Source organism: Chiloscyllium plagiosum, unplaced genomic scaffold (genome assembly GCF_037043375.1).
Source record: "Chiloscyllium plagiosum isolate Xiang-an unplaced genomic scaffold, Cpla_swu_hap1 HiC_scaffold_37, whole genome shotgun sequence".
NCBI classification, from domain to species: Eukaryota; Metazoa; Chordata; class Chondrichthyes; order Orectolobiformes; family Hemiscylliidae; genus Chiloscyllium; species Chiloscyllium plagiosum.
In genome coordinates this window covers 6,555,472-6,577,282 of record NW_028270175.1, presented here as the reverse complement: position 1 = coordinate 6,577,282, position 21,811 = coordinate 6,555,472, and the positions used below count along the sequence as shown (strand labels likewise).

At 46.9% G+C, this 21,811-nt stretch overlaps 1 protein-coding gene across 1 annotated transcript; it reads left to right on the top strand.

Moving 5' to 3' along the window:
* The first annotated feature begins 525 nt into the window (after window positions 1-525).
* On the top strand, window positions 526-14,476 carry rbp7a (retinol binding protein 7a, cellular). The gene is made up of 4 exons (XM_087980273.1): window positions 526-696; window positions 5,243-5,421; window positions 12,200-12,301; window positions 14,096-14,476. Exons 1-4 carry the CDS (start codon window positions 624-626, stop codon window positions 14,153-14,155), a joined length of 414 nt encoding a protein of 137 aa, XP_087836399.1. The 5' UTR covers window positions 526-623; the 3' UTR covers window positions 14,156-14,476.
* Window positions 14,477-21,811: the final 7,335 nt, after the last annotated feature.

The window sequence follows — 21,811 nt, the reverse complement described above, 5'->3', positions numbered from 1 at the left end:
ATTACCCATCTCTAATTGTCCAGAGGGGCAGTTGATAGTCAATCACATTGCTGTGGGTCTGGAGTCGCCTCTAGACCAGGCCAGGTAAGAAGGGTAGCTTCCTTCTCTAAAGGACATTTGTGAACAAATGGGTTTTCCCAACAGTCAATTCATGGTAGTTATTAGATCTTTAATTCCAGATCTTTATTGAATTCAATTTCATTCAAATGTATTGAATCCATACTGAATTCAAATTCCACCATGGCACGATTTAAATCCAGGCTCCTGGAACATTACCTGCGTCTCTGGATTCATAGTCATCTAGTGATAATACCACTAGGCCATCATCTCATATGCTTCTCATATCTATGTATTTAATTTTAAAACAGAACCTAGTTTTAATGATTTTTTGTTCACTGTCCTTTTATATTCGCTGAGGGAAATTACATGTTTGAACGCCTGCCCATACTGACCTTTATTTGCCGTCTAGTTGGCAGTTTCTGTCCATAGGTCACCTTCTGTTCTTTTCCAGTTAGTTTGTTGAATTTGCTCAACAGTGTTTGCAGGTTCACAGCTACTGGCCTCCCACTGGCGTTACCTCTCCATTTCAATTTGTGCTGATTGTACCTTTTGATTTTTTTACAATGTCGACCGATTTCAATGGCACCTGGAACATTATCAGCAATGACAACTTTGAGTCTTACATGCAAGCCCTGGGTGAGTGTGAAAACATTTCAATGTAGAATTCTGACGCAACTTTGCACGGAGTTGGGTAATGTTTCTTTTCAACAGGAGAGATAAGTGTCTTTCCTTTTGTCTAGAAATGAGGGTTTGGTGGTTTGTAAATGCTTTCTGCTACTTCTTTCTCTTACAAACAGGAGCATGGTAACTAATAATGAAATTGGGATGTTTCAACTAATCTGCTAAAGAGAACTTGGAGTAAGAATTTTAAAGAGCAACTAATTTTTAAATTTTGGTCTTGAGCTCAAGCAAATGGACGATGATAATTTTGAAAGTGTTTCAATTCGCTCTGCCCCAGCGGTATGTGGATTACGTGGATATCTAATTTGTAAGTTAATTGATGGGTCATTGACTGGGTCAGCACTTATTGTTCATCCCCAGTTACACTGGAGAAGGTGATGGTGATCTCCCTTTTTGAACCACTGCCGTTCTCAGTGTGCAGGCACATCTCCAATGCTGTTAGGGAGGGATTTCACTGGAATTTGACCCAACCACACTGAAAGAATGATTATTTTTCCCAGTCAGGATGATGAGTGATTAAGAGAATTTCTTATGTGTCTGCGGCTCTTGTCTTTCTAAATAGTAGAGGTCATGAATTTGGATGGTGCTGTCTACAATGCCTTGGTGATTTGCAATAGTGCCCCTTGTAAATGGTACACACTGCTACCACTGAGCAATGGTAGTGGGGATACTAGGTATTTTGAAGGCATTTGATGATTAGATGCTGGAAACTTTTTCCTGGATGATGTCAAGCTCTTTGAGTGTTGTTGGAGCTAAACCCATCCAGGCAAACGGGGACTATCCCATCACATTCCTGATTTGTACCTTGTCGATGGTGGACAGGCCTTTGGGAGTCAGGAGGTGAGTTGCTCATGGTAAAATGGCATGAATGCTACATGCCACTTATCAGCCCAAACCTGGATATTGTCCAGGACTTGCTGCATTTGGACATGGGCTGCTTCAGTATCTGAGGAGTTGTGAATGGTGCTGAACATTGTGCAATCATTGGTGAACATCCCCACTTCTGACCTTAATTTGGAGGGAAGGTCATTGAAGAAGCAGCTGAAGATGGTCAGGCCTCAGGCACTACCCTGAGGACCTCCTGCAGAGATGTCCTGCAGCTAAGGCAACAACAACCATCTTTCTTTGTACCAGGTCCCACTCCAACCAGGGGAGGGGTTTATTTTTTTTACCTGAGTGGGCAGTGACAAGCTGTGCCCTTAACATTGCTGTTTATCTTTTTTATGAGATCAACAGTCCTGTTTATTATTTTTTTTCTTTCTTTCATTAAACCCCCACACTACCGCCTAACTGCGGTAGTGCTTATATTTTTCCCAGCACCCAAATCTCCTGTTTGTTTATTTATTTATTTTTTAAAAAAATTTTATTAACCCCCACACTACCACCTAAGTGCGGTAGTGCTTATTTTTGCCCCAGCACCCATGGTGTGTGTGTGCAGGTGTGAGACACAGTGAAAGACACAAAGTGCACGAATCTTTATTCAAATTCCACCACCAGGAAGATAGGAAAACACCCGAGTGGCCAGTGACATACACTGCCCTTCACATCAAAGGGCAGTGCTGTGTGATCAAAACAGTGAAGGGGAGGGTAGGGACTAAATCAAAATAGAGTTGGAGGGAGAAATAAAGCACTCCACTCCCTGCGGCGCCCACCTCTCCCTGAACAACTCCAGGGTATTGGTGGACACCGCGTGCTCCTTCTCCAAGGACACCTAACGTAACCGCGGAAAGGGGAGGGGTTTACTGTGATTCTGTATTAATTGGAATCAGGTGGATATTATTGTCCAAGAGCACCTTGATTGGGATTGTTAGTCCGGGCCAATCAGGGACCCCTGGCTGACAGGGGATTCAGAGGGGCTCCTGACTTTAGGGACTGACTCTGAGTTGGCTGGCCACAGCCCCTGTACTGTGCACATGTAAGTAAAGGGTCACTTGATGATAGGATACCACCCTCTGTGTGATTATTTCAGATTCCTAATGAATCTGGTTTTGCAAGGGCTACTTATTGCCTTATTAGGTGAAATGATGTTTTTATGTCAGAGGCAATTGCTCTCACTTCTTTGCTTGAGTTCGGCTCTTATGTCAATGTTTAGACCAAAGCTGTAATGTGGTCAGGAGCAGACAGGATCCAATCTGTGATCCCACAAGCAGATTATTGGTGAAAAGATGCTGCTTAACAGCCTTGTCAGTGACATCTTTTGCAGATGATCAAGAGTTGACCAATGGGATGGTAATTGGCCAGATATCTCCTGTTTTTTGTGTACAGAACATACCTGGATAATTTTCCACATTGTCAGCAGAGGCTAATATTGTAGCTGGACTATAACAATTTGGTGAGGGATACAGCTAGTTCTGGAGCACAAGTCTTCAGTACTGTTGCCTAAGTATTGTCAGGGCTCGTAGCCTTCACAGCATCCAATATCTTCAGCTATTCTCTGATATCACGTGGCATGAATCAAGCTTGCTAAAGTCTGGCATCTCTGATGCTGGGGATGTCAGAGAGTGACCAAGCTAGGTTATTCATTTGACATGTCTGGCTTTAAGATGCTTCAGCCTTGAGTGTTGCACTAGGCTTCCCCAACACTAAGAGTTCTAGATACAACAGTGCCCTGGTTGGTGGTACATGGAGTGAGTCACATCAATTATTTGGGGAGTCCTAAAAAGTTGAGATTATTCTTCTTAAAAGAAAAAATTAAATTTCATAGAGACATTCAAAATTGTGTATAGCTTTTGTAGAGAATGCAAGGGGAAAGAGTTTCAAGTGGTAGAAGGACTGGTAGCCAGGTAATACAGTTCAAAGGTAACTCATAAAAGTACCAGCAGCAACCGCAGTTGGGCAGTAGTGTGGGGGTAAAAAATAAGAAAAAAAATAAACAGGAGTGTCAGACATCCTGGTCACTCTGAGAGTTGGTTCTGTGGGAACTGGATTAGAGTCAAGGGCTCACCACGTATAAATGGAGGGTGAGTGGATATTGGTCTCTGTGGAGTTATTTCACAGTTGATAATCTTTCACACCCTTGTTTATCAAGAGTATTTCCATTTCCTCCTTACAAATATACATGGTCTGGTCTCTGCTTTTGAGGAAGAGTTTCAAAAACTTATGACTCCATGAGAAAACGTTTCTCCTCATCTGTCTAAGATAAAAAAGAAACAATCAGCAACAATAACCTAGAGTGGCCCAGTTAATCACTCTACTGCTTCTTATCTGGAAGGCTGCAGGTTTCAGTCCCACTCTGGGATGTTGATGGGAGTGTGAGCAAGCCTGCAGTGGTCCCCAGTCGAGATAACGAGAGTGTGGTGGCAGGATGACTATCAGGCCAACCCAATAAAATGGTGGAGAAAGTGAGGTCTGAAGAAGAGCTTATGCCCGAAACGTCGATTCTCCTGTTCCCTGGATGCTCCCTGACCTGCTGCGCTTTTCCAGCAACACATTTTCACCAATAAAATGGTGCTCAATGATATTGATCAATTGTGGTGATCCCATATCCTGTAGATTAAAGACTGAAAGAGGAGGTAAAAGAGTTACCATAGATAACACAATGGAATGATACTTTACACAGCAGGTTATCATAATCTACGATTTGATGCTTGGAAGAGCAAAGAGAAGCACATTCAATAGTAAAGAAAATTGGAGAAATCAATGAAAAGAGAAAGAAATGACTGGAGGAGGAGAAAGAGGTTAATTTGATAGTCCTACAAAAATGGTAGAGGCATCATATCTTCTCTATACCATATCATTCTATGAATGAAAGGACTCTTGATAAAATGTTTCGTTGTAAGGCTATTAACCTTTTGTTGCTGTGATGTACTTGTGTTATCCATTAGTCTTCAAATGCCAAGAGGCATTTGTATTTGTATGTTCAGTTTTCTGACCTTGCTGTGTTAACTTGTTCTCGGTGTGGCTTTTCCTGTGGTAATTTTCCGTTTACTTCTGTAAGATTGAGTCAGTATCCTCCAGCTATTAGGCTGCAGTAGGCATCACAGCCTTTTCACATACCTGCTCTCTCCTGCCCTTTGTACGGGTATAGCTTTTGAAAATCTCTGGATGGTGGGGATTCAGAACTCAGTTTGCTTCCTCAGTTTAAAAGGAAGCCAATTCCATACACAATGTATGGGAGGCCTTGGTCATTGAGTGTGTAATCTAAAGGACCACGCTAATGTTCTGGGTCGGCTAGGGAGGGAATGAGCTTAAATCCCACCAACGCAGTTGGTGGAGTTTAAATTCAATCATTAAATTAACATTTACAACATGAAAGTTCCAGTAATGGGGTCCATGAAACTATTGTCAATTGTTGTAAAAGGTACTCTCGTTCACTAATGTCCTTTAGGGAAGGAAATCTGCCATCTTTACCTGTGACTCCAGACCTACAGCAATGTGGTAGACACTTAACCAGCCTCTGAAATGGCCAAGTTCAAATGGGCAATGAATGTTGTCCCTGATAGTTACTATCAGAACCCATGAAAGAAATTTTTAAAAAATAACAGTTTTTGTTCTTTCGTAGATATTGACTTTGCAACTCGTAAATTTGCCAATCTGCTGAGTCCTCAAAAGATTATTGAACAGAAAGGAGATTCCTTCATTATCAAAACCATAAGCACATTCAGAAACTATGAAGTCCAGTTTACTGTGGGGAAAGAATTTGAAGAAAATACAAAAGGTTTAGACAATCGTAAATGCCAGGTAAGAAAGAAATCAACAGAATATTCAAAATAATCAGTCACAATTTTACAGAATAGTGGAGCAAATTTGAAAGGCTGGATAGCCTACTACTGGCTCTTGGTCTTATGTCCTAAAATGCCTGCTGGGGAGATTGTGGACCTGTGACAATAGGAGCTAAATGACCAGATCAAATCAGCAAGTGCTGGAGAAACTCAACAGGTCTGGCAGCATCCATAGGGAGATAAATAGAGTTAATGTTTTGAGTGCAGTATGGCTCTTATTTATAACAGAAGTGAAATGACCATTAGTTGGAGAAAATAAACAGGCATTAAAGCTTGTTTTTGCTTTCTGTCTATGTCCAAGAGATTGGAAATATGGAAAAGGTCCGTCGTGCTCCCTGGGATCAGTGGTTGTACTTGTAATGACAACTGAGCTGTCTGAAGCACTGCAGATTAATTCCAGTAACTTTATGTAGAGTTACTGTAGCGATTGGAACTGGGGCCGGGTGCATCTCATTGACTATAAGATCCCTGATTGGGGTTGTTAACATGGGCCAATCAGGGTGCCCTGGCTGACAGTATAAACAGGAGATTCAGAGAGTCTCCTCACTCCAGGGATTGGATTTGAGCTGGCTGGTCAGACCCCATGTATAATGTAGGTGTAAATAAAGGGTGACTTGGTGACAGGATACCAGCCTCTGTGCAGTTATTATAATTACATTGTGATATACAAGGCTGAGCTCGCTTTGATTTGGATACTGTGAACAGAGCCATTTCCCAATGTCACGTTCTTGGCTTTGGGGAAAGTCACCTGGTGTTTTGGTTGCTAAGAGCTGGATGTCACCTGCAGTCAGGGAGACTGGCTCCTTTTGGTTCTCCTGAAGTGCATTAGCTCAGTGTTATTGGAGATGAAAATTCTGCCCATTCAGTCTGAGTGATTCGTAACAGGTACACTGAGGATTCTAGTTAACTTTACCTTTCCACTGTTCATAAACCTCACATGATAATTCAGAGATGAGCCTTGCTGTGTCATCACATACAAGCTTATCACACAGCAGAAACACTATAGCACAATAAGAGTTTGATCCATTATACTGGTGCTAGCTCAAAACAGTAGCAATCTTCCCTTTTCCCACTAAAAATAAAGATCTTGCATCTGCATGAACGTTCTGACAGCCTCTTACTGTCATAATTTCCTTTGTGTACATTTACAAAGGAAGCTATGTAAGCAAACATATAATTGCTGGAAAAACTCAGCAGATCTATAGCATCTGTGCAGAGAAGTCACAGTTAATGTTTCAGGTCACTATTCTGAGGAAGGGGTCCCTTGACTTGAAACGTTAATTCTGATTTCTCTTCACAGATGCTGCCAGACCTGTTGGACTTTTCCAGCAATTTCTATTTCTGTTTCTGGTTCTGATTTACAGCATCCGCACTTCTTTCAGTTTTTTATTGTAATTACACTCTGCAATACATGAGCAGCATCAGCAATGTTCACTGGATGGATGATAATACATAGAGAAAGAAAAATAAAAATTTGAAATTTACTTGTGCTCTGCGTTTCACCTGAAGAATAATCCACAATCTTGACTCATTGAAAGCTTGGCTAACAATTTTAAGATTGCTTTCATCAACTTGTTGACAGGGGCAGTCCAGGACTTGAACCCAGACTGTCTGTTATTACACACCCCTGGAGCAAGTGGAATTTCAAATGCAGGGTATGGGCACAATGACTGTAGTATGAGAACCTTTAAGACATCAATTTCGCTGCTTCTTGGATGCTGCCTGAATTGCTGTGCTCTTCCAGCATCACTAATCCAGAATCTGGTTTCCAGCATCTGCAGTCATTGTTTTTACCTTTAATACATTTTCAGTCAATCCATTCAGAGATGTTACCTGGAGTAGGTGGGTTTTGAACCCAGGTGCCCTTGGGTCAGAGGTAGGGACACTGCCACTTTGCCACGAGAGCCCTGAAGAACTTGGTCGGCATGGACGGGTTGGACCGAAGGGTCTGTTTCCATGCTGTACAACTCTATGACTCTATAATACCCTTTAATTATAAGCTGCTTTCAACACACCCTGTGGAAGAGCTACAGTGCCACCAGAAGAAGGAAGGTGGAACTGCAACATGATAAATTCACAAAGGAAATGTCTAAACCAACACAATTATTTTGGGAATGTGAACAGAACAGAGTATACTGATTTTAGAATGGGAGTCTGAGTTACATCTATAATGTCCAGCATAAATCATGTAAAGGATTATTTCTGTCATCTGGCATATTATTAAAAAGGGGATAGTGACTCTTAACTGCCCTCTGGAATGGGAAATAAATGTTGGCCTAGCCAGCAATGCTCTGATCCCGTGAATTAATTAAATAAAATTATATTTTTACTGGATTATCATTAGAACATAGAGCATAGAATGTTACAGTGCAGGACAGGCCCTTCGGCCCTCGAAGTTGCGCTACCTGTGAAAATAATCTGATGCCCGTTCCATTATTATCCATATGTATGTCCAATTGCCATTTAAATGGCTTTAAAGTCAGTGAGTCTACTACTGTTGCAGGCAGGCCATTCCATGCCCCTACTATTCTCCGAGTTAAAAAAACTATCCCTGATATCTGTCCTACATCTATCACCCTTCAATTTAAAGATGGTGTTAGCCTTCACCATCCGAGGAAAAAGGCTCTCACTGTCCACCCCATCTAACCCACTGATTATCCTATACGACTCAATTAAGTCACCTCTCAATTTTTTCCCTCCAACAAAAACAGCCTCAGTTCCCTCAGCCTTTCCTCCTAGGACCTCCCTTCCATACCAGGCAACATCCTAGTAAATCTCCACTGAACCCTTGCCAAAGCTTCCACATCCTTCCTATAATGCAGTGACCAGAACTGCATGCAATACACCAGGTGTGGCCTTACCACTGTCTTGTACAGCTGAAGTATGACCTCATGGCTCCAAAACTCAATCCCCCTACCAATAAACGCCAACGCACTCTATGCCTTCTTAACAACCCTATCAACCTGGGTGGCAACTTTCAGGGATTTACGCACCTGGACACTGAGATCTCTCTGTTCATCTACACTGCCAAGAATTTTACCATTAGCCCAGGACTCTGCATTCCTGTTATTTCTTCCAAAGTGAACTACCTCACACATTTCCGCATTAAACTCCATTTGCCACTTCTCAGCCCAGCACTGCATCTTATCTATGTCCCTCTGTAACCCACAACATCCTTCAGCACTATCCACAACTCTGCCTACCTTATTTTCATCCACAAATTTACTAATCCATCCTTCTACGCCCACATCCAGATCATTTATAAAAATGTCAAACAGCAGTGGCTCCAAAACAGATTCTTGCGGCACACCACTGGTAACTGAGCTCCAGGATGAACATGTCCCATCAACCAACACCCTCTGTCTTCTTTCAGCTAGCCCATTTCTGATCCATACCACTAAATCACCTTCAATCCCGAAACTATGTATTTTGTGCAATAGCCTACCGTGTGGAACCTTATCAAATGCCTTACTGAAGTCCATATACATTACGTCAACCTCTTTACCTTCATCCACCTGTTTTGTCACCTTTTCAAAGAACTCAATAAGGTTAGTGAGGCACAATCTACCCTTCACAAAACCGTATTGACTATCTCTAATCAAATTATTCCTTTCCAGATGATTATAAATCCTACCTCTTATAACCTTTTCCGACACCTTACTCACAACCAAAGTAAGGCTCACTGACCTATAATTACCAGGGTCCTTCTTAAACAAGGGAACAACATTTGCTATCCTCCAGTCTTTTGGCACTACTCCTGTCAACAATGATGACATAAAGATCAAAGCCAAAGGCTCTGCAATCTCCTTCCTGGCTTCCCAGAGAATCTGAGGATAAAACCCATCTGGCCCAGGGGTCCTATCTATTTTCAGATTTTACAAAATTGTTAAAATCTCCTCTTTGTCAACCTCAATCCCATCTAATCCTGTAGCCTGTATCTCTGTATTCTCACTAACATTGCTCTTTTCCAATGGGAACTTAAAAATGTGTTGCTGGAAAAGCGCAGCAGGTCAGGCAGCATCAAAGGAACAGGAGAATCGACATTTCGGGCATAAGCCCTTCTTCAGGAATGAGGAAGGGCTTATGCCCGAAACGTAGATTCTCCTATTCCTTTGATGCTGCCTGACCTGCTGCGCTTTTCCAGCAACACATTTTTAAGCTCTGATCTCCAGCATCTGCAGTCCTCACTTTCTCCTTTTCCAATGGGAATACTGACAAAAAGTATTAGATTAGATTATTTACAGTGTGGAAACAGGCCCTTTAGCCCAAGTCCACACCGACCCTCCAAAGAGCAACCCACCCAGACCCATTCCCTTTCACCTAACACTACGGGCAATTTAGCATGGCCAATTCACCTAACCTGCACATTTTTGTACTGTGGGAGGTAACCAGAGCACCTGGAGGAAACCCACGCAGACAAAGGGAGAATGTGCAAACTCCACACAGACAGTTGCTTGAGTCGGGAATTGAACCCAGGTCTCTGGCGCTGTGAGGCAGCAGTGCTAACTACTGTGCCGCCATTGAGTGCTTCCACTATTTCCTTGGATTCCACACGCAACTTCCCACTACTATGCATGATTGGCCCTAATTTTATTCTAGTCATTCATTTATTCCTGATGTAACTATAGAAGGCCTTAGGGTTTTCCTTGATCCTATCCACCAATGACTACTCATGTCCCCTCCTGGCTCTTCTTAGCCCTCTCTTTAGATCTTTTCTGGCTAACTTATAACACTCAAGCCCCTATCTGAGCCTCCACACCTCATCCTCACATAAGCCTTCTTCCTCTTGACAACAGCTTCAACTTCTTTAATAAACCATGGCTCCCTCTCTCGATAACTACCTCCCTGCCTGATAGGTATATAGTTATCAAGGGCCTGCAGTATCTGTTCCTTGAATGAGCTCCATGAGTTCATAGAAGAATAAAGGAAGCGGTTAGGAGATATATTTCACACAAACCCATTAGAATGGAATGTTTTATCACCAGTGTTCATAAAAAACAGATTATTACAACATTTAACATATTCAACACTTCTCCCAAGGGAGCATCAGTTCCTGGTTAGACCTTAACTTTGTGTGATCCAGTAAAAGGGGTAATAACAAGTTCGCTCTTTGTTTTAAACTCACAGTTTTATTTCCACTGAAGTCAACTGAATTAAAAATTCAGAAGTCACACGACACCAGGTTGTAGTCCAACAGGTTTATTTGAAATCATAAGCTTTCGGAGCGCTGTATCTTCATCAGGTGACTTCTGACTTTGTCCACCTCAGTCCAACACCGGCACCTCCCTTTCAGAATTAAAAATTGCAAATGATGTAAAATGCGTTCACGATTTGCCATCATTAAGGAACGATATAAACTTCACAAAACTACACATACTCAAAATGACCACCCATTCTCCACCCGGTGTACAATGACATGGGGATAGAATGCTATCTTTTTCATATTCTTTTCTTCAAATGCTTCTTACTCTGTGTTAAATGTTGTAACAACCTCTACATCAATGACCAAACAAAACATTCCAATCTCATAGGTTTGTGTAAAAAAATGATTTTCTATCTTTATTTTCCCAGTGATAGCTCAGAAGAAATACCCCTTAATGATTTGCCAAACAATGAAAGCAGTCCTTCACTCCATAACTCTTTGCCATATTGCCACAGAAAGCCCTGGAGGCCAGGCCATTGAATACATTTAAAACAGAGATAGTTAAGTTCTTAATTACCAAAGGGACCAAAGGTTACAAGGAGAAAGCAGGAAAATGGGATTGAAAAGTCTATCAGCCAGGACTGAATGGTGAGCAGACTCGATGGGCTAAATGGCATAACATCTGCTCCTAAGTCTTTATGGTTGTATGGTCTTATTTAGCCACACCACCTCCCCAGGTTTCAGCTTGTGTTTCAGTCAGAAATTTTGCTATAGACGTTGGTAGGATCAAGCCCGCTCTAGATATTTAGGTTTGATGGTCTGGGCTAAGGGAGTGCTGGACTATTCAAGGTACTGTTTTTCAGATGAGTTGTTAAAATGAGGCCCTGTCTACTCTCTCAGGTAAACCTAAGATATCCCATGGCATTATGTCAAAGAAGAGTGGGAGAGCTATTGTCCCCGATGGCTCTCTCTCAGTCAACATCACAAAATCAGAGTCAGGCAAGAGTGCTGGAGAAACTTAATAGGTCAGGTAGCATCTGTGCAGAGAGGAACAGTTACGTTTGGAATACAAGTGACTTTCCTTCAGAGCCCAGAAGTGTCAGCAGTATTTTGCTTTCATTTGAGTGTTTAATTCACTGTCATTCCTCTTCCAGATGCGCTCATGTTGAAAATGTTCTGCTTTCACAGCATTTTGCTTTTATTACAAAGTTAGATTACTTGATTGTAGTAATTGGAATGAGGTTGACTTGGTGGATCACTTTGAGTATGAGATCCCTGATTGGGTCTGTTCACCTGGGCTAATCAGAGAGTCCTGGCTGACAAATATAAACAAGAGTCTCAGAGATTCTCTTCACTCTAGAGACTGGCTCTGAGCTAGCTGGTCAGACACTGTGCACTGTGCATGTGTAAATAAGGGATTACTTTGGTGACAGGATATCAGCTTCTGTGCAGTTATTTCACTGGTCAATATCACAGTGCTGTTTTTGGGAGCATACTGTGCACAAGTTGACCGCCACATCTCTAGGATACAACACACTTCAATAGAAACGGGTCTTGAAGATGCTGTACTCTATGTTGCTGCTTTCTTTTTCAGTCTCTTGTTACATGGGACAACAACAAACTGGTATGTGTGCAGAAAGGAGAGAAGAAAGATCGAGGATGGACCCATTGGATAGAGGGCGATGAATTATACTTGGTATGTCCTCATGACATTTCGAGATGCCAACAGATCACTTTATAAGTAGGCATGCTCCTGAAGAATTGAATAATAGTGAGCAATGTGGTTGATATTCGTTCCTCAGTTCATGTTGTGGGGTATGAACCAGCTTGGCTCCTGATGCCTCAAATTCTGCCAATCGAGCTCTCAATCTGGATGTGTACAGTTCCTTTGGTCACTGTACCTTCAGATCCTTGGTCATGGAATTCCCTCTCCATTTCTCTGCCCTCCTTTAAGACAATCCTTGAATCCAACCTCTCAACAAAACTTTAGATCTTTTATCCTCTTAACCCTTTCTGTGTCTTGTGATTGTATACTTCATAAAACTCCTGTGAAGCACCTTAGGACATTTTATCATGTTAAAGGCACTATCTAAATAGAAGTTGTTGTTGTTTCATGACTGGAATTTCTTTTGTTCTTATTTGTCTCTTTTATTTCCTCTGTTTACCCCCAACTCCCCACAATATTCTGAAATATCAAGTTGAAGTTTGTGATGATGTGTCAGTCTGAGATAAATTCATTTAGTTTAAAATTTCACTCATTCCAAAACTGTAAAATGTAGTAATTGTTAAAACAAAAGTTTATTATTTTGCTCAAAGTTCAAATTAAACTGTTTCAACTGTCAAGAGAAAAATGTTGTACACAAAACAAATAGGACTGTGACCTCTAAACGAAATGATAATTTTAAACATATATTGTTGTTCGGATGAGCTCTGCAAAAAGCCGTATCTTGCCCAGTTAGATTCCTAATATCAATTATTACTACAGACTTTCAGCACTGTTGTTACTGTTGTTACCAAAGGTAGGAATACTGTGGCGAGTAACTCACTACCTGACTCCCTAAAGCCTGTCCGCCATCTACAAAGCCTAAGTCAGGAGTAAATAGGCTGGACAAGTTTAATTCCAAGAACACTCAAAAGGTTTAACAGCATCCAAGAGAAAGCAGTGTGTATAATTGGCACCCCAATCACAAAACTCCACTCCCTCCACCACTGATGGTCAGTAGCAGCAGTGTGTACCATCTACAGGATGCACTGCAGAAATTAACCACAGACAGCATCTTCCAAACCAAAGATATGCAGGCCAGGTGAATTGGCCATGCTAAATTGTCCGTTATGTTAGGTGTATTAGTCAGCGGTAAATATAGCGGGTGGGTTTCTCTTCGGAGGGTCGGTGTGGACTTGTTGGGCCGAAGGGCCTGTTTCCACACTGTAGGGAATCTAATCTAAAATCTAATCTACAGCACATGGACTGCAGGGGTCCAAGAGGGCAGGTCACCATCACCTTCCCAAGGGAAACTAGAGACAGGCAATAAATGCTGGCCCAGCCAGCAGGGCCTACGTCCCACAAATGAATTAAAAACACGCTACTGTTACTGAAAATTCAAGGTACACTATCCTGCTGCTTACATTTATGTTGCTATGATAGAATTTTTTGTTGTTCAGCTATAGATAATTAATTTTTTTTTAAATAAAATATTGAAAACAAAGACTCAATTAGACTGACGTAAAGTGTTCTAACTCAAACCGCTATTGATTGGTCCTTGTATTATAATAAGACCTCTTAGTCCTTAATAGAGAAAGGAAATAGGATTCTTAAATTACAACATTTTAAAATAGCTGCAATTATATTCAAGGTAAAGGGAGAAGAAAGACCTGATGAACCTGACACAATGGTACCTGTTCTAATCAAAGGATAAAATCACAACCTGAAAAGCTGCGGATTAATGACACTGTTGGTGTCCATAAACCTATATCATTTCTTTCTCTTTAGGAACTCTACTGTGAAAACCAAGTATGCAAACAAGTTTACAAGAAAGTGCGCCCGGCATAGAAACAGGTGAAAAAAAAACAAAAGTGATTCCTATCAATTTAAAAGGTGATGATTTTGATTACATTTTACAGCTGCATTTTTTCAATTAGGAATCAATTTACCTGTCATCCATTGGTTTCGAATAACTAGCCCTCTTAGTGTACTGTGATAAAGATACCTTATCATTCCCTGTCATTGAAAAATTGAAATAGTTTGTTGTTCTGTTTGGATCTTCTGTAATCAACTTCCGTATTGGGTGGTCACCCGATACCTTTGAAATGGTTGTTTGTTGGAAACAAATGCATGTGAGAATCTGATAACCATAAAGGAATACTAAAGTAATGTGTGTGCTGTGTTCTTCATTTATATAACTCCAAAGTATTCTTTTCTTCTTCACTAACTCTATGGGGTTATAGAGATATCCCTCCTCTGACTTTAGTGAGGAAATAACCTTTCACTTCCCTCCCATCCCAAAGGAGGAGAGGACATGAGCAGGAGTTTAGCATCTTCTTTTATGTTCATGCAAAACTTGAATGGGGACTCTCTGCTATTGTCATTGGCCTCGTAATCTAAGGGCCCAAGCAAATGTTCTGAGAAACCTGGATTTGAATCACATCTGTAATTAAAAGCCAGCCCATGTAACTATTACCATAAAAACTCACCTGTTCATGAATGCCCTTCCAGGAAGGAAATCTGCCATCCTTACTTCGCCTGTCCTACATTGAATGATCAGAGCTATGATAGGCTCTACATTGCTCTCTGAAATGACCCATTCAGTTGTGCGAATCTCCTACAAAGCCCAATGATATGAATGAAACTGGACAGACCACCCAGCATTCCCATAGTCATGAGAAACAACAATGGCAAACCCAGCTCTGATGATCCTGCAGTCCCCCTACCTAAGGAGCTCTAATGACATCAGGTCAAATATGGACAAGAGAAACTTCTGTTGGTTAGCAGAAGATTGGCTGCCCATGTGGCACAGTGGGCCATCAGCTGCCACAGAATTGTATTCAACCACAATCTGTAAACTTAAGGCCCAGTATACTCACTCCACCATTGCCATCAAGCCAGGAGATTTACCCCGGTTTCCAGATGGACTTTGCAGGTGGGACTAGAATAGATTAGGATATCTGGTTGGCATGGATAAGTTGGAACGAAGGGTCTGTTTCCAGGCTGTACTTCTCTATGAATCGAGAAGGTCACATTCCTACTTGGGATTTGAGATCAACCTCATGAGCTACTAAAGCTCCTTGGCTTTGTTCATCATTTTCGAAGCATTTCAATAAAAATCATGGAGTACAATGTATTGACCACTTTTTTTCAAAAAGAAACAGAGAGAGAGAGAGAGAGGGGAGGGAGGGAGAGGGGGGGAGGGAGGGAGAGGTGGCAGAGGGGGGGAGGGAGAGGTGGGAGGGAGAGGGGGGAGGGGGGGAGGGAGGGAGGCAGGGGGAGGGGAGTGGGAGGGAGGGAGGAAGGAGGGAGGGAGGGAGGGAGAGGAGGGGAGGGAGGAAGAGGGAGGGGGAGGGAGGGAGAGGGAGGGGGGAGGGAGGGGGGAGGGAGGGAGAGTGAGGGGGAGGGAGAGAGGGGGTGGAGGGAGGGAGAGGGGAGGGAGGGGATGAGGGGGAGGGAGAGCGGGGAAGTGAGGGGGGGAGAGGGGGGAGTGAGGGGGGAGAGGGGGGAGGGAGAGAGGGAGGGAGAGAGGGAGGGAGGGGGAAGGAGGGAGGGGGGAGAGGAGGGAGGGGTGGGGGGAAGGGGGAGGGGGAGACGGGGAGGAGGGGGAGAGGGGGGAGGGGGAAGGAAAGGGGGGGAGGAGAGGGGGAGAGGGGGGAGAGGGGAGGGGGGTAGGGGGGAGAATGGAGGGAGGGGGTGGGGAGAGGAGGGAGGGAGGAGGGAGGAGGGGGGAGGAGGAGGAGGGAGGGGGAGGGGATGGGGGAGGGGAGTGGGGAGGAGGGGGGAGGGGGACGGAGAGGAGTGGGGAGGAGGGGGGAGGGGGCGAAGGGGGTGAGGGGGAGAGGGGGGAAGGGGGAGAGGGGAGAGGTGGGGGGGGCGGAGGAGAGGGGGAGGGGGGAGAGGTTTTGGGTCGGGGCCTGCGTTTGGGGCTGCGGCCTGGGCCTCGCCCGGGTCGGGGGAGTGTTGCTGCTGGCCTGGGGCTCGCTCCCGCTGCTGGTCTCTGGGGCCCCGCCCGGACCTGCCTCAGCTCTTGCTGCTTGGGGCCTGCCTCACGGCTGCTGCCTTGGACTCAATTTTGGGGCTGCCTGGGACTTGCTTTGGGGACCCTCCCCAACAGGTCTGCCCCCCCCCACTGCTGCAACCAAGGGAACTGCCTAGGACTTGCCAGAGGCCTGCCTCCACCACCGCTGCGTGGGACTCGCCTTGGGCCCATCTCTACCACTACTGCTGCCTGAGACTCAATTTTGGGGCTGCCTGGGAGTGGCGAGGGGGTGTCTACATGAGTCACCTCACCCGCAGATCTGGCGGGGTGGCTATCTTGTTGGCCCCGCATATTCAGCCGGAGATCTTGGGGGTCAGGGAGCCCGTGCCAGGCCGTTTGCTTCACCTGACGGTTCGGCTGGGGGGTGCGGTGCTTCACTTGGTGAACGTCTACGCTCCCCTGGCCAGGCCGAGGCAAGCGAGCTTCTTCGGAGAAGTGTCCGCTCATCTCGCTTCCATCGACGAGAACCAGTGCATCGTCCTCGGGGGAGATTTTAACTGTGTCCTCGAGGGCAGGGACCACGGCGGTGCCCACACTGGCCGGGCGTCGGGGAGGAGGTTGTGGGACTTGGTCAAGTCCTTCGACCTGGTGGACATCTGGCGGAATCTCCATCCCGACTCCATCGCCTTCACCTTCGTGAGGCCTGGGGTCGGAGCGTCCAGAATCGACCGCCTGTACGTTTCGCGGGCATATGCCTCCTGTTTTCCGAAGGCCTCCACGCGGCAGGTGTCGTGCACGGACCACCACCTGGTGTGGGCGGAACTCCTTCCGTTCGGCGCCAGGCTCGGCTCCGCGTACTGGCACTTTAACAACCTGCTGCTGGAGGACGAGCGGTTCCGGGGCTCGTTTCGTCGTTTCTGGGCCGGCTGGAGAAGGAAGCGGGGAAGCTTCCCCTCCCTGAGGCTATGGTGGGACGTGGGCAAGGCTCACATCCACGTCTTCTGTCAGGAGTACGCGAGGGGGTCGACAAAGAGGTGGAAATCCAGGATCCGGGAGTTGGAGAGGGAGTTGCTCGACCTGAAGTCACGCCTCGGTAAGCCCGACGCGGACCCGGCCCTGCGCGGGGCGTACGAAGAGAAGTAGGCCGCGCTCCAGGACCTGCAGCTCGTCGGGGCTTGGGGCGCGTACGTGAGGTCGCGGATCCAGCTCCTCCAGGACCTGGACCGCGGCTCCCCCTTCTTCTACTCGCTGGAAAAAAGGCGTGGCACCCGTCAGCAGCTCCTTGTGCTGCTGGCCGACGACGGGTCCCTCGTCTCGGATCCGGAGGGCGTCAGGGCCCATGTCCGGAACTATTACACGGCTCTGTTCTCTCCGGATCCGTCCAGCGAGGATGCTCGCAGAGTTCTGTGGGAGGACCTGCCGCTGCTCAGCCTGGAGGACGCCGGAAGGCTCGACGCTCCCGTCACTTTAGAGGAGCTGACCGGCGCCCTCGACTGGCTCTCGAGGGGCAAAACCCCGGGGCTGGACGGGCTGACTGTGGAGTTCTTCAGGGCGTTCTGGGACGTCCTGGGGAGCGACTACGTACAGGTCCTGGGGGAGTGTCTAAATGCCGGACAGCTGCCCCTTTCTTGGCGCAGGGCGGTCATCATCCTGCTGCCAAAGAAGGGGGACCTTCGTTCTTTAAAGAACTGGCGTCTGGTCTCCCTCCTCAGCACGGACTATGAAATCTTCGCCAGGGTGTTGTCTTCTCGCCTGGCCTCCGTGCTGGCCCACATGATTCACCCGGACCAGTCCTACACGGTCCCGGGCCGGAGGATACACGATAATGTCCACCTGGTCCGGGACCTGATCCATTTCTGTCAACGGGCTGGTCTGCCGAGCGCCTTCCTGTCTCTTGACCAGGAGAAGGCGTTCGACAGGGTCGATCACGAGTACCTGCTCGGGACTCTGCGGGCATTCGGGTTCGGGACGCAGTTCATCGCCCGGATCCGACTTTTGTACGCCGCCGCAGAGTGTCTGGTTAAAGTTAACAGGTCCCTGTCGGCGCCCCTTCGCTTCGGGAGAGGAGTGCGTCAAGGCTGCCCCCGTCCGGCCAGCTGTATTCCCTGTGCGTGGAGCCTTTCCTGCGCCTCTTGCAGAGGAGGTTGTCGGGGCTGGTTCTGCGCGGCGCGGGCACGGGGGTGGTCCTCTCGGCCTACGTCGACGACGTGCTCCTCACTTTCACCGACCCGGCTGACCTGGGGAGGATGCGCGAGTGCCAGGCCGCGTACTCGGCGGCGTCTTCCGCCAGGATCAATTGGGCCAAATGTTCCGGACTACTGGTCGGTCCGTGGCGGGTGGACTCTCTGCCGGAGGAGTCACGCGGGTTCAGCTGGAGTACCACCCATCTCCTCTACCTGGGAGTCCACTTCAGCCCGGCTGAGGAATCCTGGCCGGCCAACTGGCAGGAGCTGGAGGCCAAAGTCTGGGCTCGCCTAGGCCGCTGGACAGGACTGCTCCGAGTGCTATCTTACAGGAGTCGAGTGCTGGTCATAAACCAGCTGGTGGCTGCCATGCTGTGGTACCGGCTGGTCACTTTGGTCCCTTCTCCTGGCTTTGTCGCTGACATCCAGAGAACGTTGGTCGACTTCTTCTGGGACAAAAAGATGCACTGGGTCGCCGCGCAGGTTCTGAGTCTCTCTATTGAGGAGGGCGGTCAGTCGCTGGTGTGCGTCCGCACCCAGGTCGCGACATTCCGCCTTCAGACCTTGCAGCGATACCTTTACATCGAGCCTCCTCCTAGGTGGTGCGCCCTGGCGACGTATTTTTTCCGCCAGGTGCGTAACCTCAACTACGACACGCAGCTCCTGTTCGTCGACCGTGACGGTTTGGAGGTCGCCCTCAAGATGCTGCCTGTCTTTTACCAGGACCTGATCACTGTCTGGAACATGGTCGAATCGCGTCGCGCCTACCCTCCGGCTGGAGTAGCGGCTGTTGTCAGGGAGCCATTGCTCAGGAATCCGCACCTCCGTACTCACGGGTTCGAGTGGCTGTCGGAGGGGAGGGCCGCGGCGGCGAGGGTGACCAGGGTCGGGGACGGGCCGGGGGCCTGGGCTGGACGCTGCCACAGGACATAGCGAGCAGGGCAGCGGTAGACGTCCAGTACGTGGCCACCACCATCCGACGCCTTAAAACGGCGGTGCTCGGACCCAACGTAGTGCACCAGTTAGAGGACGCTCAGGTGTGCGGTGGGATCCCGTCCGCGCTCACCCCAGTCTGGACGGAATTTCACATTGGCCCCAAGGTCCCCTACTTCCCGCGGGAGCCTGTGCCCCACAACCTGAGCCGCCTCCGGAATTTTAATTTTGTTCCCTTCCAGGGGGTAAAAAGGAGGACCCTATATAGACTGCTGCTGCACACCGTCCATCTCTTCTCCCTCATCCACTGTCTGGACACGCCTTGGCGTGCCCATTTGCCACCGGGCGGTGGGGATCCCCAGTGGAGGGCTCTCTACGCGGGAGTCCTCCCCCTTTCTCTCGGGGATCTGGGGTGGAGGGTGCTGCACGCAGCAGTCCCCTGCAACCGCAGGTTGCGGTGGTTCACGGACTCCCAGCCCAACTGCTTGTTCTGTGGCGCTGTGGAGTCCGTGGACCACGTGTATATTGGGTGTGGGCGTTTGCACTCCCTTTTTGATTTTCTGAAAAACCTCCTCCTCTGCTTTTGGTTCCACTTCAGTCCCATGCTCCTGATCTTTGGGCACCCGGTACGGAGGAAGGAGGGCTGGTCTGAAGACCTCCTCGTGGGTCTGCTCCTGGGCCTGGCCAAACTGGCCATCAACAGGTCCAGGCAGCGGGCCGTGGAGGGGGTCATTAGGGCCGACTGTCTGCCCCTCTTCCGCGGTTACGTTAGAGCCCGGGTGTCCTTGGAGAAGGAGCACGCGGTGTCGACCAACACCCTGGAGTTGTTCAGGGAGAGGTGGGCGCCGCAGGGAGTGGAGTGCATCATTTCTCCCTCCAACTCTATTTTGATTTAGTCCCTACCCTCCACTTCACTGTTTTGATCACACAGCACTGCCCTTTGATGTGAAGGGCAGTGTTTGTCACTGGCCACCGGGTGTTTTCCTATCTTCCTGGTGGTGGAATTTGAATAAAGATTCGTGCACTTTGTGTCTTTCACTGTGTCTCACACCTGCACACACACACCATGGGTGCTGGGGAAAAAATAAGCACTACCGCAGTTAGGCGATAGTTTGTGGGGGGGTTAAAAAAAAACAGGAGATTTAAAAATAAACAAGAAAAGAAAAGAAAAAAATATAAACACGAGACTCTTATTTCACTCCCCCAACTCTATTTTGATTTAATCCCTGCCCTCCCCTTCACTGTTTGATCACACAGCATTGCCCTTTTGTGAAAGCCACTGCTTGTCACTGGCCACCCGGGTGTTTTCCTATCTTCCTGGTGGTGGAAATTGAATAAAGATTCGTACACCTGTGTCTCTCACTGTGTCTCACACCTGCACACACACAATATGGGTGCTGGGGAAAAAATAAGCACTACTGCAGTTAGGCAGTAGAAAAAAAGAAAAAATAAAAAAAGGAAAAAAGAAAAAAAAAAGAAGTGTTTCCCCCCTCCAACTCTATTTTGATTTAGTCCCTGCCCTCCCCTTCACTGTTTTGATCACACAACTTTGCCCTTTGATGTGAAGGGCACTGCTTGTCACTGGCCACCCGGGTGTTTTCCTTTCTTCCTGGTGGTGGAAATTGAATAAAAAAAGAAAGACAAAAAATATATAAACACAAGACTCTTATTTCACTCCGCCAACTCTATTTTGATTTAATCCCTGCCCTCTCCTTCACTGTTTGATCATGCAGCATTACCCTTTGAGGAGGTCACTGCTTGTCACCGGCCACTTGGATGTTTACTTTCTTCCTGGTGGTGGAATATAAATAAAGATTTACATGCTTGTTGTTTTTCACTGTGTCTGACACCGGTAAGGGAGTAGTGATGGAGGAGGCCCAGGACCTGCATGTCCTCAGCGGAGTGGGAGGGAGAGTTGAAGTGTTCAGCCACAAGGCGGTAGGGTTGGTTGGTGCCGGTGTCCTGGAGATGTTCTCTGAAGCACTCTGCAAGTAGGTGTCCTGTCTCCCCAATGTAGAGGAGACTGCATCAGGAACAATGGATACAGTAAATGACATGTGTGGAAGAATAAGTGAAACTTTGATGGATGTGGAAGGCTCCTTTGGGGCCTTGGAAGGAGGTGAGGGGGGAGGTGGGGGCACAGGTTTTGCAATTTGTGCGGTGGCATGGGGGGGAGGGTGGGTTGTTGGGAGGCATGGATCTGACAAGGTAGTCATGGAGGGAACAGTCTTTACGGAAAGTAGATAAGGGTAGAGAGGGAAATATATCTCTGGTGTTGGGGTCTCTTTGTAGGTGACGGAACACCCGCCGGGACACCCGCACCAACGAACCCTACCACCCGTGTCCAAACACTTCAACTACCTTTCTCACTCCACCAAGGACATGCAGGTCCTGGGACTCCATTGC

Coding starts and splice junctions, on each gene's coding strand:
- rbp7a (XM_087980273.1), top strand. CDS start 624: ATGTCGACCGATTTCAATGGCACCTGGAACATTATCAGCAATGACAAC. Junction 5,422..12,199: donor TAGACAATCGTAAATGCCAG/GTAAGAAAGAAA, acceptor TTTCTTTTTCAG/TCTCTTGTTACATGGGACAA. Junction 12,302..14,095: donor AGGGCGATGAATTATACTTG/GTATGTCCTCAT, acceptor CTTTCTCTTTAG/GAACTCTACTGTGAAAACCA.